Raw genomic sequence first — 16692 nt, 5'->3', positions numbered from 1 at the left:
CATTGTGGATGCAGAACTCATGTCGTTAGTTTTCACCATATAGAACAAATACTTTGCAATGACACTGTGATGAAAAGGTGCATCGAATTTTGTAGTCTGAGAAATGTTTCTGGTCTTTATTGTAAGATGTAACATTTACAGTATGTGCCCATGAAGAGAAAGAGTGTATAACAAACAAACAAACAAACAAACAAACAAACAAACAAACAAACATGATCTAAATTATGCCTTCTTTTTTTAAATAAAATGCATTTGCACACAAAAAATGCAATTTGGACAGAATAAATGTTAAAGATTTATGTTATAGGTCGCACACGTCAGAATGGCTGTCAAGATATTGACTTCTGTGACCTATAACACATTAAACAGTAAATATATTAAACCCATTAATGCATAAAACCACAAAGTAAAAATGAAAGAACGTGTATTCATGAAATCCATCTTCATTGTGGCAGTTTCTATAAGATCTATTGACAGGTTTGGGTAACTTAATGTCAAAAAGTTGCTTTGATCCAGTCAGTTTGATCATATGTTTTCCATCTTCTACCCACATCCCAAAACATGGGATTGGCTATTAACTGTAATAAATTGGATAAAGGAAACCAACTCCGGATAAAAGCTTTTCATCATCTACTATGAACCAGTTCTTAATCCCTGGCCTAAAGGTGTTCCTCAAACCCTCTAACTTGTTGAATACTGTTTGTGTGCGTTTTGTTCATTAGACAGGTCCTTTATTTCCAGCACTGAGTCTTTTTCCAGACAGGAGCATCATGAATTGCAAAAACCACCTTGTCTGTTCTCCAGACTAACGTGGCAGAGTTCTGTCAAGGTTAACGGAGTATGCACAATAGCCTTTCCTGTCTCCTCAGGAAGCCAACTTTGTGTCTTTGAGGATATTTAACTAGGGATGCTGTACATATATTTACAGAGCAAAGTCAGGTGCTTGCCTTTGTCTTTATCATGTGAACCAGACTCTGCTGAAAGCCTTTTGATCCCAGCAACATGTTGCAAAAGCAAGTTGCTCAACCTGCTGCTGCTCCTAGCCTGATTCAACATTTGGGGTTGTCAAACCCATTTTAAAAAATGCTGGTTTGATTCAGTGAGAGTCTGATCCAAATACATGCCACACAGTGAGTCATATTTATGTCAGCTCCCCCTCTTGTTTATTTTTCTTAATGCAAGAGAATGTAAATATTGACATTTTAGTTGTTGCACCTGACAGTTCTTAATCTAAAATCTATCTCCATTAGAGCTTCGTCAACATGTATTGATATAAAGTAGCCGAGGAGAAGAGCACAGGAGCCAAAGCCATGGTCAGAAAGAAAAGACAGGCTGCTACTTTTGGGTTAATTCACATGCTTGTTTATTTCACATTCATCAGTGCAGTCAAAAACATGGTAACAGTTGCAGTAGAAATATTAGAAACAAAATCAGGTACAGTGTTATTGGCATGATTGAAAAAATGATTTCTTATTTTAATACATTTGTGCATTTTTACTATAGCTGTTTGCTATTTTTAGCCCTGGATACTTGGTTTTCCATCTTAAACTGAACACTTGCTCCACTGCACTTTTTGTTGAAAGTGGTTTAAAGGCTTCTTGTCTTTTTTTTCTTCTACAGTACGTCTTGCTGATTAGTGGTGTCTAGACCTTTGCTTACAAACATTGCACTGTCCAGCATCAGCCTGCTGCCTGGGGCCCTGTGGGGCTGGATCTCGACCCATTTCTCCACAGGGGTTGGGGTCGGGTCAGACGAATGGACAAATCTGGGAGTTGTTGGATATTCAGGCCCTGATGTGAACATTTTCTAAAACAGCAAAGAGTTGTATAAACCTAAATGGCAAACAACTTTGCAAACTAAACTTGTTTTTATAATATGTAACTCTTAAAAAACGTGGGACATATTAAAAGGCTCAAGGCAGGCACAATAATCTCCTCCATTTATAACGACATTCTTGCCCAAGGTGAATAGTTACCAGCTTTGGGTCTTGATCTTCCCATAATCGAAGAAGTAAACACACCGAGCATCCCTATTACAGTTATAACTGACCATGAGACAGATCCTTGGTTTGGTCAGTGTTAAAGCATGAAACAGCAAAAGGTAATCGAGTGTGTGAAAGCACTTCACTTTATTGCAAGACAGAGGATTTGAGCAAGCTGTACTATGAAGACATATAACGGGTATTTGGAGTCCGCTAAAGAAAATCCCTGTTTTATGACTATGCTGATTGAGATATGGGCATTGGTGTCTTACTTGGTGAGTGACATGAAAATGCAATTCATCTCCAGATGAAGTTTAATTTAAAGTATGGCATCCGCTGTCTGGGCAAAAAAAATGGGCAAAAAAATGGGTAATATTTTTGTAAGACATTCATTTTTGCTCCCTTTTAAACAGACAGTGCCATGATTAGAATTGAGATCAGCAAAATCAACATTTTTCAATTTTCATTGTCTTTTTCTCAACAACAACTCCTCTCCATTAAAATCCAGCCTCTTTTTGGTGCTTGTGGTCTCCCTGCTGGTCCTGCCGATGTACAGGAGTAGGAGAACCAGAGGTCAGGAAGGCGAAGTGGTTACGCTGTCTTCTCTGAGCCTTAGCCTGGTGCACAGCCTGTTCTGTAAGGGCTGCAGAGGGGTGGAAGTGTGTGCACAGGCAGCTCCTGGGAGTCCAGGCTGCGTTCTGCCTGTCTTTCTCCACCATGTATTTACAGCTCAGCTCTTAGCAAAGCTGAAAGTGCTCTTGCCTTGGAAACAGCCAGTCCCAGCTCTCCTCCCAGTTGTGGCTTCGGAACACTGTGCAGGATGTGTTTCAGTACACAATGGCCATTGCTATTTTTTTTCCAAATGTACAGAGTTAAGTTAATAAAAAAATAAAATTTGTATTGTACATGTCTGTATTGGCAAAAATCCTAAAGTGCTTGTCGTCATTGCCAGGCCAGTGGCCTGAGGTGATGGAGACAAATTGAGATGGTAGCTCGCCAGTGACAATAACGAGTCCTCTTCCAGACTCCGACTGTTATAGGGAGCTCTTCAGCACCCCACTGTCGGGCTGTCACGGGGCTCTGTGCTTCAGGGCAGGAGTCCTAAGCCCACCTAAGCCTCCTTGAACTGCTCTACGCGCATGTCTCCCAAGTTTGCTGCCTGTTGATCTGTCTCTGACATTGAAACCAGGTATTACTGTTATTAATGTGGTAAAAGAGCTTGCTTGGAGACTCTAAATCAATACCTCAAACATATTGTCAATTACATTTGTCTTTATTTGTAGTACATTAAGGAGACCGTTTATCCAGACAACAATCATAAGCCTGAGAAGTGATGTCTTTGACCATCTTGGTTGCCCACTTTCCTCTGACTGAGCTCTTCTGTGAGGGGTGCCTCACATTACTCTGAGCACCTGGAAATCAGAAACACTTGTGGTAGAGAAAGTGAAGTGTTACAGTTTGCCAGCATTAAACTCATGAATTCCATTGCAACACAGAAGTTACAGTATGTGAGCAAACTAATGCACAGATAAAGAAATATCGGGAATAAGAATGGACATTTGCTTTTGTAGTTAGCATTACATGCTGGGCACAGTTCCTTACTCAATCAGGAATGCTTGAATAATTGTGAGGGGATTCAGTTATGAGACAAGGAGCAATATTAATCATAGAGAAACAAACCCAGGGAGCTTTTAAAATATCCTCAGGGCACTGTTGATCATAGCATACCGAAAGTATTTTAGCTTTCAATATGTCTTAGGAAAGTGCTTCAGAATTCCTTATTGTGTAATTTTATATACTGTACATGTTAGACAAGACAAAGTGCAAAATGCCTGTATCTCAACCTGTGTCTCATTAGTTCCTTTCTTGCAATTACGCAGCAGCAGTGAAACAATTAACTTCAGCTAATCAGCTGCCAGCAGAACATTTCCTATAATTTCAGAAGCTTACTAATTGAAACGTGTTGAGTAACTCGGCCATTTAAATGCATGGAATAATGAATATTAGTCAACAAAGCTTTCAGAATGACATACTTAATAATATTTTAGACAACGCAATTAAGATGACTAGTTTGGTCGCAGCAAAGCTTCCATTTTTTGCGGTAATTTGTTAATCCCAAATTACAAACTGCTCAAATCCTGAACACATGTGAACAACACAAATATGTGTTGATTAGATCTGCACGTTTTTAATGATACAGTGCTGAACTTATGTGCTTAGACCGATGAAGATTTCAGTCAAGACTTTGCATTTGGCTGATGATTAATGGATTAATTTGCTTTTTTCCAACCTTAGCAGCTGGACGTACATTAATAAAGATGGTTAAGGCAGATGTGTTTATCTTAAAAACACACATGGTGTGAAAAGGACGGGAACATTCTCTTACACAAGACATGGTATTTGCATTTCAATAGACAGTTCTTACTGATTTCTCCGACAGGAGCATGCACAGTGCCAAAAGACAGAGTGATGACATGACTCACTTAACACTGTGTCTTGCAAAACGATAGCCCATGCTTTGCACTGGGCTTCTAACCACAATACTGCTGCTATCAGAGTCAGCAAAGGTGAAGAGTGTTGGCTTTTGTTTCTTTACAAAAGTGCAGTACAGTCTGCCCACTTGCCAGTTCAGCAAGCTTAAGTTTACTCTCTGTAGGTGTCAAATTAATACAGTAAAATAACCATTGCCTTGTAGGCATGTCCTCTCCTGATGAAGTCCACAGCCATAGCTTTAGTCACTAGTGGTTGTGATTGGACTGGAAATTAGAGCCAGCATTTAAAGAACTTGATTTTAACCCTTGGCTGCTGAATGTCGACCCAGCCCTCTCCGAGGACAGAGAGGTTAATGGGTTTATCTCCAAATAATTTAGTTCTGTGCTTTCCTCCTCAATGGAAGCTAGTAGTGTACAATCATTGACTGCCACCCCATCTGAAGAGGCTGGATGGGTATTTCTAGCTTGAGATTCATCCCAGCCACGTGGCTAGGGTGAGAAACACTCATGCCTCTCTGTGGGCTTCAACAGCGCCCGCCTGTTTACAACAAAGGCTGCATTCTCAGCCACTAAGGAATGTTCTTTCAGTGAACAGTGGAGTCAGTTGGCTTTTGTTTTCCTTCCATCAGCAGGATTCCAGGCATTTTCAGAAATCTTGGACACAATCTACGATATTAAATGCATTCCGGACCCTGGGGTGTGGACGGGAGCTGAAAGTCCTCGGACTGAAGGTTTAGGAACAGTGGTAAATCAGACCAGTTAAGTCACTTGGTTCAATACTGGTCAAGGGCTGGAATGAAAAGGCGAAAGATCGTGTTGGCTCCCCCGGGCAGGGACTCGGGTTCTAGTTAACTTGGTTCGTATCACATGGCTCTGTGGCTCAGGATCTGCACCTGTGGCTGGAAGGTTGCCGGTTTGTATCCCGCAGCTGGCAGAGGAATCCTACTCCGTTGGGCCCCTGAGCAAGGCCCTTCACCCCAACTGCTCCAGGGGCGCTGTACAATGGCTGACCCTGCACTCTGAACCCAGCGTCTCTCCCCGTCAGTGTCTCATGGAGAGCAAGCTGGGGTATGCGAAAAGACAAATTCCTCATGGAAGAAATTGTACTGTATGTGGCCAATAAAGTGATCTGATCTGATCTTATCTTACTTTGGGTGAACTTAATCACGTTTCCGAGGATTCTGAGGTGCTAACGTAAAAAATAAGAGCATCCCACTGTATGCGGGCCACGTGAGTGCATTCGCTATGTAGTTTCCACGTGTAGATCTAAGCTGAGGTGTGCTAAATAAAAAAATACATTTACTAGGAAATTAATTTCAATAGCTTATAAAACATCCACCAAAATGTAATTTCTAACACAGGTATGTTACTGTATCTCCTTTGTTGAGAACTGAAGGAAAGATTCTGCCTGACAGTGTAGATGGACCTTCTTGTTTTCAGCATGTAAATATGGTGAACGGACTCGTCTGCCCCTTACTTTTTAAAGAAACCTGCTGACAGACTCTTTGAGAGGGTAAAGACTATGTCTCTTTAAAGTCATAACTATCTGTCATCTAGCAATTTACGTCTCTGTAATGAATAGTTATAATACTGAAAAAAGTACTTTGAATTGCTTTATCTAGATGCATCTTTACAGTGCTGTTACTGTACATTGGTTAACTATAAAAAGGTGAGGACTGTTAACTCACAAAACACTGTGGCTGTAGTAGTTTTAAAAGGTGAATGGTATCATTATAAAAGGTTTTGAACATTCAACTGATTTAACTAATCAATATAACATTTGGTAAAAAGACAGGTGTTTTCCAAAAGAACATCTAATGGAAATGAAGGAAATATGACATTCAAAAGACAAACCTTGATAAATCTCACCATTTAAAATGACAGAAAATATCAACTAGAACAATGAACGTGATTTGCCTGTAAGTTTAATCAGTGTTTGTTCACGGGTGATGAGAATAGTAAATATTCAAACATTCTGCAAGCATCTGTTAGTTATTAACAGTCAATTGAAAGAGAGCTGCCAATTAACATCAATTACCTTTTGAAAACATCACACTGCTTAAATAATGCATCTTTGTTCGTAATTTCCAACATTCATTACATTTACATAAACATTGCAGTAACTAGAAATCACTTCCGTAATGTTATGATACCTTCTAACTCAAACACATCCATCCATTTTCTAACTGCGTCTTCCTATTTAGGGACAGAGGGGAGCCAGAGCCTATCCCAGCAAGCAAGGTCAGGGCTGGGTCCACCCTGGACAGCACATGATCCATCACAGAAGACATGCACACACTCACAGCAGCGTCAGTTAACACTGCCTGCCAGCAAACTGGAGCACGTAGAGGAATCCCACAAAAACACAGGAAGAACATGCAAACTCCACACAGATAGCACCTCAGGGCTGGAATTGAACCCAGGACCCCAGCACTGTGATGCAGTAATGCTAACCACTATGTCACTCAAAATCACATCCGCTCCACTAATTATAAAGTGAGTAGGTACATTCCAGGTCCTAAAGGACTCTTACACAGTAACAGGCTCAAAGATGTGAAACCGTTTAATGCTGAACAGAGGCTACATCACAGGGGTCATGATTCAAAATCCACAAAGACATAGACAAAGTCAACAAACCAAACTTTCAACACTGAGACACAAACCGGAGGACACAAGTGAAAACTATGGGATAGTACATTTAAAACTGAGAACAAGAAGCACTTTTTCATGTAAGGGGTTGTGGGAGTATAGAACAAGTTGCCCGTGCATGTTGTTGAAGCCATTATAAGCCTGGCTTGTTTCAAGACCAGACTGATTGAGAGCCTGGCATCCAATAGCTGCTCTCTGTCCAACAGCTTAGAGTGGCCTGCTCTTATATGTGACATCCCGACTGCTCTTGAACTCTAGTTACAGGACAGCACTTTAGGACAGTAGTCCATTTCAGGAATGCAAGAATTTTCTTGCAGGCAGAAAGTGACAAATGTTGTACTTGGAAACTGTGGTTGTTAGGAGGCGGTGAAATTTGTGACTTAGTACTGTAATAATTAATAGTCACAATTTAACTGTTAATATTCAAAACCTGGAGAGGATTTTCTTGTTTTTATAAAAAGCCATCATGATGAGAGTTTAGTGTAAGCAAGCTGAAGGATCTCCCTGATCCGTAATTTAAGAAGTTTATTTTCTGCTGTCTAGACTCTTATTGAGTACCCCAGGAAGCAGAGCTGTATATACTGCATGTGCAGTACCTGCTAAAGATGCCACTTTGACCACTTTAGTAAAGAGTGGTAAGAAAAAGAAACAATGTTCTTTAAGTCCTATTATGTTTTTCCCCGTTTTAGTAGATGACAATTTCATTTATTTCCATCCAGGAACATAAAAAAGACCAGGCTCCCTCTTTGCTTGTAAATCGCATTGAGTTTGGCACTTCTGTGCTCAGAGTTACACTCATTCTTCTGTGCCAGATGCCTTTTGGTGAGAAGGTATTTCTTTTCAGCAGCTAACACAATATGATGCTGCCTTATCACTTAAAACTCATCATCTCTCCACTGAGAATTTAATTTATTCTCAGTGACAATCAATAAGACACATAAATAAGATATATACCTCTCCCTTTCTTCCTGTTCAGGGTTAATGACAGCTGTGCGCAAAAAAACTTATCAGCCAGCCTGGTATGGAAAATCAGAACTGCAAATATGTTTTTTTTTCCCAATTAATTTCACCTCATTTGACTTGGTTAGTTTTTAAACTGCTAAACAACTCACACTGAAACTTTCACATTCTAAGATAAGCACAGAATTACATTACATCCTACACTCTGATTTTATAATATTCACAGTGCATAGTGTGACCTTATTTTTAATGAATTGGTGTTTATTTGTGGTTATGAAATATCTTTGTTCTGCAGTTAAAGTGATGTTAAAGTGATAAATCTATAATTTAACATCATGACACCAACAGTAAAATCTATACAAGCAATAAAAGCAGGGGGATAATATTTATTATGTAATAATTTATAATAGCAATTCTTCATATTTATTTAGTATTTTTCATTCACAAGAATCCAAAAGCAGATTAGGCCCAAGAAGGAATCCAGTCCTGAGGTGCAGTCCCACCTGCGTGATGCACAGCAGATGTTCTGGTCCAGCAGCAGGTTCAGAGGATTACTTCACGGGTCGGGCCAGCCCCCAAGTGGAATTTAACAGGGTTAACACTCTTCCTCTCACAGAGAGATCCATGGGACTTTTTCATGACCCAGAAGTGAGGACCTCAGTTTCATATCTTTTCTGAAGGTCTGAAGGGCAGAACCTCCTACAGCACAGAGTCTCCAGCTACCATAATGGGGCAATGGTCTGGAAAATGGCCCCCATGAAAGAGCGCCACCTACTGGTTCCCCAACACCACTTGCAGCAGCACCTGGGTTTCCTTATTAAAGCGTTGTTCAGCTTGTGAGATCTGATGAGATCAGGCTTTAAGGGAGTAAGACAGTGGTCTGAATTCTTGGGCACGTTCTTGTGAAAGAATGACAGCAATATTTTTCTTGGAAAACTACTAAAAAATTAAACTGCTCTTCTTGATCTGACCATTAGGCATATTACATTTTGCAGTTTTCTTGAAAAGTCAATAAGTCAAAGGATCTTTCTGACTGTAGTATATATTTCAGTTTCAGTCACTGTATATGAATATGTGCATTTAGACCTGAGACCACAATGCTCATTTTTAAAAACAATGGGTTGCAGACCTATGGAACAACCTGCCAAGCCGTGATGTCAAAACTGACACCTGGCTTCTGTGAAGTTCTGGAATAAATTAACTTCTAGAGCCTAAATTTGCTGCATGGGCTGAACTGGTCTCATCTGTTTTGTACTCTTTTTAGATTCTTTTGTCATGTTGAAGGGTTTCTGTTGAACTGCGTCTGTAAGGGTCTCCAATGTCATGAGCATGTAAGGCTCACATCAGTAATTACATTTCCTTTCCTACTCTTCATTGTTCTCAGGCAGTAAAAGTGCTTTTCTCTGGGAGAAAACATTTACTGTAAATGCCTTGAACTGAGGCTGTAGACCAGTGGTAGCCTGTGGGCAATGCCTGGCTCTGCACTCCTTTTCTCATTTCTCACTTTAGCAGATCCGATCTTGTCAGTTTCTTGCTGCTAAAAGTACTCTGACACATTAAAAAAAAACTCTGTCATGGTCGTCTGACCTCATTTCTCTGTAATACTCATATTTCATTATCCCGAACATCTGTATGATTTAAAAATACTACTATATCCACTGGTTATAATGCCATTGAAGCATTTTTTCTACAACTTGCTTCTCATTTAATATCTGCACCACTGACCCACTTATTCAATCTGTCTTTTAAACAGCTGAATTCCCAGCAGACTGGAAGTCCGCTCTTGTTCTCCCTCTTTTCAGAGGGGTGATAAGTCAGACTCTGACTGCAAAAATAACAAGCAGTTCAGCTTTTTTAGACAGCAATTCTATTTCATCTGATACGCAGTCTGGTTTTCATTTTGAGGTTTGAGTATTACAGCATCCTTAAAAGCTCTCAGTTATATTACAATGGCTAACAACAAAAAGCACACTTGAGGAGCTATCTTTTCAGATTTATCTAACACCTTTAAAGCTGTGGATTACTTGGGTCTTCTAAAAAGTAGTTTTGGTCTTGTTATAAATTCTCTTGAATCATTCCAGAATTACTTAGTAAATCTATATGTAAGATCTCAAAGATTTGTGTTAGAATTTCTTCCAGCTACAAAGGGAGTGACACAAGGTTCTGTCCTGGGTCCTGATGTTTTCTCAGGCAACGGGATGTGCTGATGACACCATCTTGTAGTCAGTGGGACACACGTTATCATGAGCAATGACTGATTTCTGTTTTATTTTCAACAAAGTTCAGCAAAACTGCTCCCTTACTGATGATTACTAAAGATTTTCTTCAACCTGAAGCATGTCGCTGTTTATAAATGTCCAAACGTGGTAATTTAAAATTCAAAATCTCTGTTAATAGACTACAACCTGAAGTGACAGGTTCAGACCTGGATTCCTTTACCAGAACAAGCCATGTTTTACATGTTCCTATAAACATAGACTAGTGTCCTGCTCTCCATCGTGGGCTATAGTGATGTATAGTGATGTTGTGTACAGAATGACCTCTATAAAACTTGATGTCTTCTACCATTCTGTCATAAAATTCATCACTGGTCCCCTTTAACATACTCATACAGTAATCTCCACTCTCTTATTGATTGGTCCTCTTTGTATTCTAGAATACAATACAATCTCAATGGTTTCCATTGATATACAGATCTTTAATTATGAAAACACTCCCCTTTCATCATAACCCCTTCCAGTTCTCTCTGCCATTTTACCATTTAAGGTGTATCAATTTGAACAAATTGAACATTCCAAGAGGAACTAGGATAGACTAAAAGACTGTAGACCTTCAGCACAAATCTTTTCTATTTGTTGCTACTAATGACTTGAACATTCTGCAGAGAGATCTGAAACTATCCACCCTTGTATCTGAGCATTTTCAGTTACATGATTAGACCTTTACTGCCTGACACTAGCAGTTGTTTACACTGCCCTGTCCTGTAATGTTCTGTTATTATATTTACATTTTATTGATCGTCCTTTTCTTTCTTTCACTGTTTTGTCAATTGTGTGTGAGGCTCTTGTCTAGGTCATTATTGCAAATAAGAATTTGTTCTGAACTGACTTACCTGTTATAAATGAAAGATTACTGTGCTCCAGATTTGAAAGCATGAACGAGGCTCATATTTGTGCTGTAATTTGGTTGAATTTTCCATTAGGTATTTCAACTCTTGTAATTGTACTGTGCTGTAATTTTAATTTTGAATACATATTTAGACCCATGCAGCAGCAGAGTTTATGTAAATGAGGCTGGGTATGGATTGCAGATTGCAAGTGCTTACAGATTAATTCAATCACCAAGGTACAGAACAAGGGCAGCGGAGAAATTACTGTAGGTCTTCTGTCTACTCTAATATGAGGAACAAGTAAAGGTTTATTAGATGCTGAAAAGAGAAGAAAAGAAACACAAAGTATCGGTTGTGTGGCCTTCTTCAGGTGTCAAATGATGGTTTCGCGATTAAGGAACCTGCAAACAAAACCACTTTTATTAACACAGTTTTCTTTACCTGAACTTGTATAAAATGGTTTGCGTGAATGTTGTATTTCTTTTCTTGTCTTTTTAGCAGAAATAAACCTGTACTTGTTCCTTTGCAGCCTAGGCATGCTGATGCAGCTACCTACTTGAACTACTCTAATATAAGTACCTCCATAAAGCTAGGAGATGAAGTAATTGCTGCTTCCCAAACACACTTTATTATCTTGGTCTCATCACATACTTTATTTAAAGTAGAGTTTAGTTCTCCCTGTATTGGTTTCCAGTTTAGATGTTTCTTATGTCTGGAAGTCAGTGACTCCAGACCCAGCACACTGCTGCATGTAGTACAGTTCTGCGTGTCCCTGTTTCCCTGCTGGTGAGCTCAGACAGCGTGGATGCTGCTTTGCTGACACTGCTCAGTCAAGTTCCTGTGCCAGCAGTCTTCTTGAACAGACTGTCCTTCATCAGTGATTTATTTTATATCATCTTATATCTTGACTTCATTAACATTCAGACAAGACACATAAAAGGATATTAGTAAGCTAACCAATTAAAATATGAAAAGCGTCCTTTTAAGAGTAAAAGAGGTGGAAGGCACATACTGTACACTGTAATGTTTCAGTTTACCTGTACTTAAAGTTGTGTACATTTTATATACTGTAGCACAATTTCTGTTTTAAAACCCAAAGTTGTCAATTGTGGAACAATTGAATCAGTCCAATGACATTTTTTGCTTCCTTTATGGAATTGAATTAAATAATGATTAGACAATAAGGAGATGGCTGAGCCCCCCCAAAAAAAACTTCAGTGAAATGGAGTGGATAAATCACAGGAACTGATATAATGAATATATCAGATGAAGAAAATCTAGTTAAACAATCATATACATTATCTAACAGGGAAAAGCAGGATAAAAGTTAAATGTAACCAGCCATCGTTTAAACTTGGTAGCGTACTACCATAAAACAGAACAATGGTAAGAGAAAAAAGAACTAACAGGACCAAAACAAGTATTCTGAACTGCAGTGAAATGAGATGTGTTTTAGCAGAAAGAGCTGCTGACCTCTGGAAGGCACTATCCAGTCAATAACAATCCTTCATTAGTTTCCTCAAATTTCCCAACAGATAAAAGGCAATTTGATCCTTTGCTTTAAAAATGAATACATATCATGACTCAGTGGCAGGGAAATGACTTCTGCAATTCACTTCCTTATCTTACAGCTCCAGACATTCATCTCAGTAATTAAGCAAGTTGATTTTGATGTTGTTGATCCTGTTAGCCGCTTTCAAAAATTAGTATTTTAGTCACAGTATATTAAGTGTAAAAATTTCATCATAAAAGTATAACACGATTAATATTCTTAATTTAATATCGTCACAAGAAATTATTTTTGTTTCAGACTTTTTATTTATCAATCTCATGTTAATATTGATGGCAACGCATACAGTACATGAGTCTTGCAGTAATGTTACAAATGCTATGTTCTCAACTGGATCTCAGATATGTGATTTTTAAATTCTTTGATCTTTCTCCATCAGGGGGCTGAGTGGCAGTGCGATGAGTTTACGAAGAGGGCGTGCTTCAGTAAAGGGAAGTCTGAGGTACGTGCTCAGTTCTCTTTCTTCTCAACAGGCTCCAGGGGTGCCTGGAACTCTTCATGACTTGTGAAACACACTTTTACCCAGTCCTCAAGAGAAACTCTGACATGTGTCCAGTCCTGCTCCTGGAGGGCCAACATGTTGGAACGCATTCATTCTAACTCAGCTCTTAATGACCTAAGCTTAATTAATGGCTTAATATGGTCCACTTTAACAGTTTTCAATATAATACAATCTTGATTCTAACTCACCATCTACTATATCTTCCTATATTTTATGAGATGATGAGGAATGTGCCCCTCACAGAAAAATGGTTACGGAGTCTTCACTTCCAATAAGTCATTTTGAATGTGAACTTAAAAATGTGAAAATATAAGACATCCAGTAGCTTGTATTTCATGACTGTAGACAATACAGAAGAACCTGTGCACTGCACCGAGGATCTGTAGAGTCTATTTTTGGCTTTTCCTGAGCATGTCAAACTCCTGTTCAAAGCACACTATATGCCAGCGTATGTACAGTATACTGTATACTGGGGGCTGATGTTTTTTTAGAGCCTTTCAGACTTTTTCAGCTGCTTAGTATGTGGCAGAGAATTGTTGTATCTCTTATCAGTATGAATCAGAATCAAATTTAATGACAATATAAAGCACAAACTCTGTGCTGCAGCCCCGTAACTGTACTACATCCACACTACATAGGCTGGAGGGAGGCACAATCAGTTCTCAAAGGTGTTCTCTTGTGCTTATACACTTGGTAAGGCAGCCAGGTTTACTGCTGCTGATAGACCTGAAAAGCAAACTCAGGAGGTAATAATAGTCTGAGAACAGCACCATATGATTAAGTTTCTGTAGAGTGTCTGACTGAATAGCTCAGAAGGGCGAAGGTAAAGTATTGCTATAATTCAACAAAGTAACTAATTGGGGAATGTCTTAGAATAATCTAGGAAAAGGTATAGTACAGTATGTGCAAAGGAAATTGTTTTTTAAAAAAAGGACGTGATCACACTGTGTGTATTTTCCTGTATGTGTTGGAATTACAGAACCCATTCAATACTTGGGTCACGGTATAAAACCTTAAAGAATACAGTGTGTTGAAGAAGTATTCATGCAGCAGACATTGAGGTGAGTACCCTGTGAGGCACATTGAGGAGAACAGCTTGGGAAGAGTCCTGAATGTCCACGTGGTGTCCAGGTCTGCTACCACTGCTGTCCTTTCCCTCCCCATGAATGTGAACATCTGTGCCTGGCTGTCAGCCTGACAGGCTGCAGCGTTTCTCTTCTCTACATGTTACAGACTCAAGCTGTCTGTCTGTATACGTTGTCGGTCTACTCACACCCTCTCACTCACGCGACAAAGTAGGCAACTCACAAACCCAAAAATAAATGTTAAAAGTCAACCATCTGTATGCATCTCTTCAAAGTAATGATTTTTTTGTTATTATCTATAGGTCAAAATGTTGCAGGTCTTTATGAAGCCACACATAAAAAATAATTGCACTTTACTTTTAAAGCTGGTGATAAAATAGCCTTTGGCTCAGCTTGCTCGCAGACGCTCGTCTCTCTGTGATTGGTATCGACTGTGAACTCTCTGCTCCCTGCTGTGCCTGACGTGGAGGCTGCTGCTGTGTTGCAGGACGAGTGCCAGAATTACGTCCGTGTGCTTCTGGTTAATGGAGGCTGGCTCTTCACCTGTGGAACGAACGCATTCACTCCCATTTGCACCAATCGCACGGTAATGAAAACCAGTTTGCTTCCCTCTCGCCTCTCCCTGGCAAGGAGGGATAAGGCCCATTAGCAGCACAATGTGGTTTCCTCCACGAAACAAAGTGCAGAGGCCTTTTGTTGAGATCTGTGGGGCGGCTGGGGAGTGCAGGTGTAATAACACAGTGTCTTTCTTTCAGAACAGATGTGACAAACATGAGTGATTGATAGTTTCAAGAGTTACTACCCGGCACTTTGATATTTACATCTGAATGGTTTTGGCAGCAGCTTACGATAAGCAACAGCATCCAGCACTTTTTAGAGTGATTTAAGTAAACTTTTTTGCACATAAATATGAACATCACTCAGTTGTGCTTCTTCCATTGAAAAATGCATACAAAACAATGAAAAGAAAGTGTGATTTATCTTCATGTAGCATGATATGCATGGGTTTTTTTCCATGCAAATAAATTGTTATATAGTTGAAAGGTTTCCATATCATAATCCTTGAGTTATTTTCAGTTTTTGTTAGAAAGTTATGGAAGACAAAGGTTTACTTTTGTGATGTAAATCAGCAATGATGTAAGGAAGGTCTACTCTGTTCTATAGTAATAAAATAATTAAGAGGTCAGGCACAGACGGCAAAACTTTTTCTTACTTGAGATTCTCCCCGTGTGGCTTCTCTGAAGAACATAACCTGTCAAAGACTGACGTGAATTATTGATTTCAATGAAAACTCCCAAAGAGCTGACAGTCATGTTTTCAGGGGTTCCATGTAGTCACACAACATTTATAACAGTGAGGAAGAATACAGATAGCCTTAATAAACATGCAGTAAATAATGTAGCCTTGTGTATCTTGATGTAGTGAGTAATAAAGCAAGGTCCTTAAATAAAAGGGCATGAATGCAGGAATGTCATTCAAAGTGCCACACAGGTACAGCTGTTTGATGCCTGAAGGGACGTCTTTTAAGTGTTATCTTTGTTTAATATTCATGGAAGGTGTTGGGCTGCAACCCCAGGAGAAATTAAGCATTTATCTAAAGAGACAGTTCAATGAATGTAGGCTTTGTTCACAGTTCCCTCGAATGGAAGTGCACATTATACTCAGCTTGATCCAGACGGTGAGAGTCGTTACCTTTAAAAGTTACTTAATTCAGTGTAAATGCTAATTAGCTGTATGCTTAGTTGGTGTTTAATGGGGATGGATCGAAGCATCCCAGAAGTAGGAATGAAAATATCGTAATTAATTTACAATACCTTCACAAAACATAACACTGACATTTTTCCATCAATACTAGTCTGCTTTAGGACTTAACCGGCTGCCAACGTCATGTGTTTGTTTTTAACACACATTTTCTGCAGAATAGGCAATAACTGAAACGGTGCTGGAGGAGGCTGACTGCTCTCTGTAACACTTGCTGGAATATAAATCTATTGTTGGGTAGATTGTAAACTTTTGATGGAGTAATGATATAATATCAATCCTAGTGTACAGAACATATTGTATATATTTGTATTAAATACATTTTAAATCAACGGGTATTTTCACTACTCTAAACTCCAACTCTCCATCCGACTCACATGTGAAAGACGTCAGATGCATTCTGGGCATTTTGCTCTGCATCAGCACTGGGCAGCTGCTGTGCTGCTGAGCAGTGAGACAAACAAGCTCTCAGTCAAGATGTGCAGACTGTTTGTCACATCTTGCTCAGCCAGGCAGCTTGTTTATATGGGACTGTGAAGTCAGTATAACATAATACGTACAGTATTTGTCTTTATATCCATTC

At 39.3% G+C, this 16692-nt stretch overlaps 1 protein-coding gene across 2 annotated transcripts in view; it reads left to right on the top strand.

Moving 5' to 3' along the window:
- The window catches only part of sema5a (sema domain, seven thrombospondin repeats (type 1 and type 1-like), transmembrane domain (TM) and short cytoplasmic domain, (semaphorin) 5A), a 129030-nt gene that overhangs the window by 52549 nt on the left and 59789 nt on the right, over nt 1-16692 (top strand). For both annotated transcript variants that reach the window (XR_015941040.1, XM_088644233.1), the window contains exons 5-6: nt 13141-13203; nt 14836-14934. Coding sequence is in view for 1 of the 2 variants with exons in the window: in XM_088644233.1 (XP_088500359.1) it covers nt 13141-13203; nt 14836-14934 (162 nt within the window). In the remaining variant the exon portion in view is untranslated. The remainder of the gene's footprint in view (nt 1-13140; nt 13204-14835; nt 14935-16692) is intronic.

The sequence above is a fragment of the Lepisosteus platostomus genome, chromosome 8 (genome assembly GCF_059453375.1).
Source record: "Lepisosteus platostomus isolate fLepPlt1 chromosome 8, fLepPlt1.hap1, whole genome shotgun sequence".
NCBI lineage: Eukaryota > Metazoa > Chordata > Actinopteri > Semionotiformes > Lepisosteidae > Lepisosteus > Lepisosteus platostomus.
The sequence above is the reverse complement of the archived record's forward strand: the minus strand, read 5'-3'. Positions and strand labels throughout refer to the sequence as shown.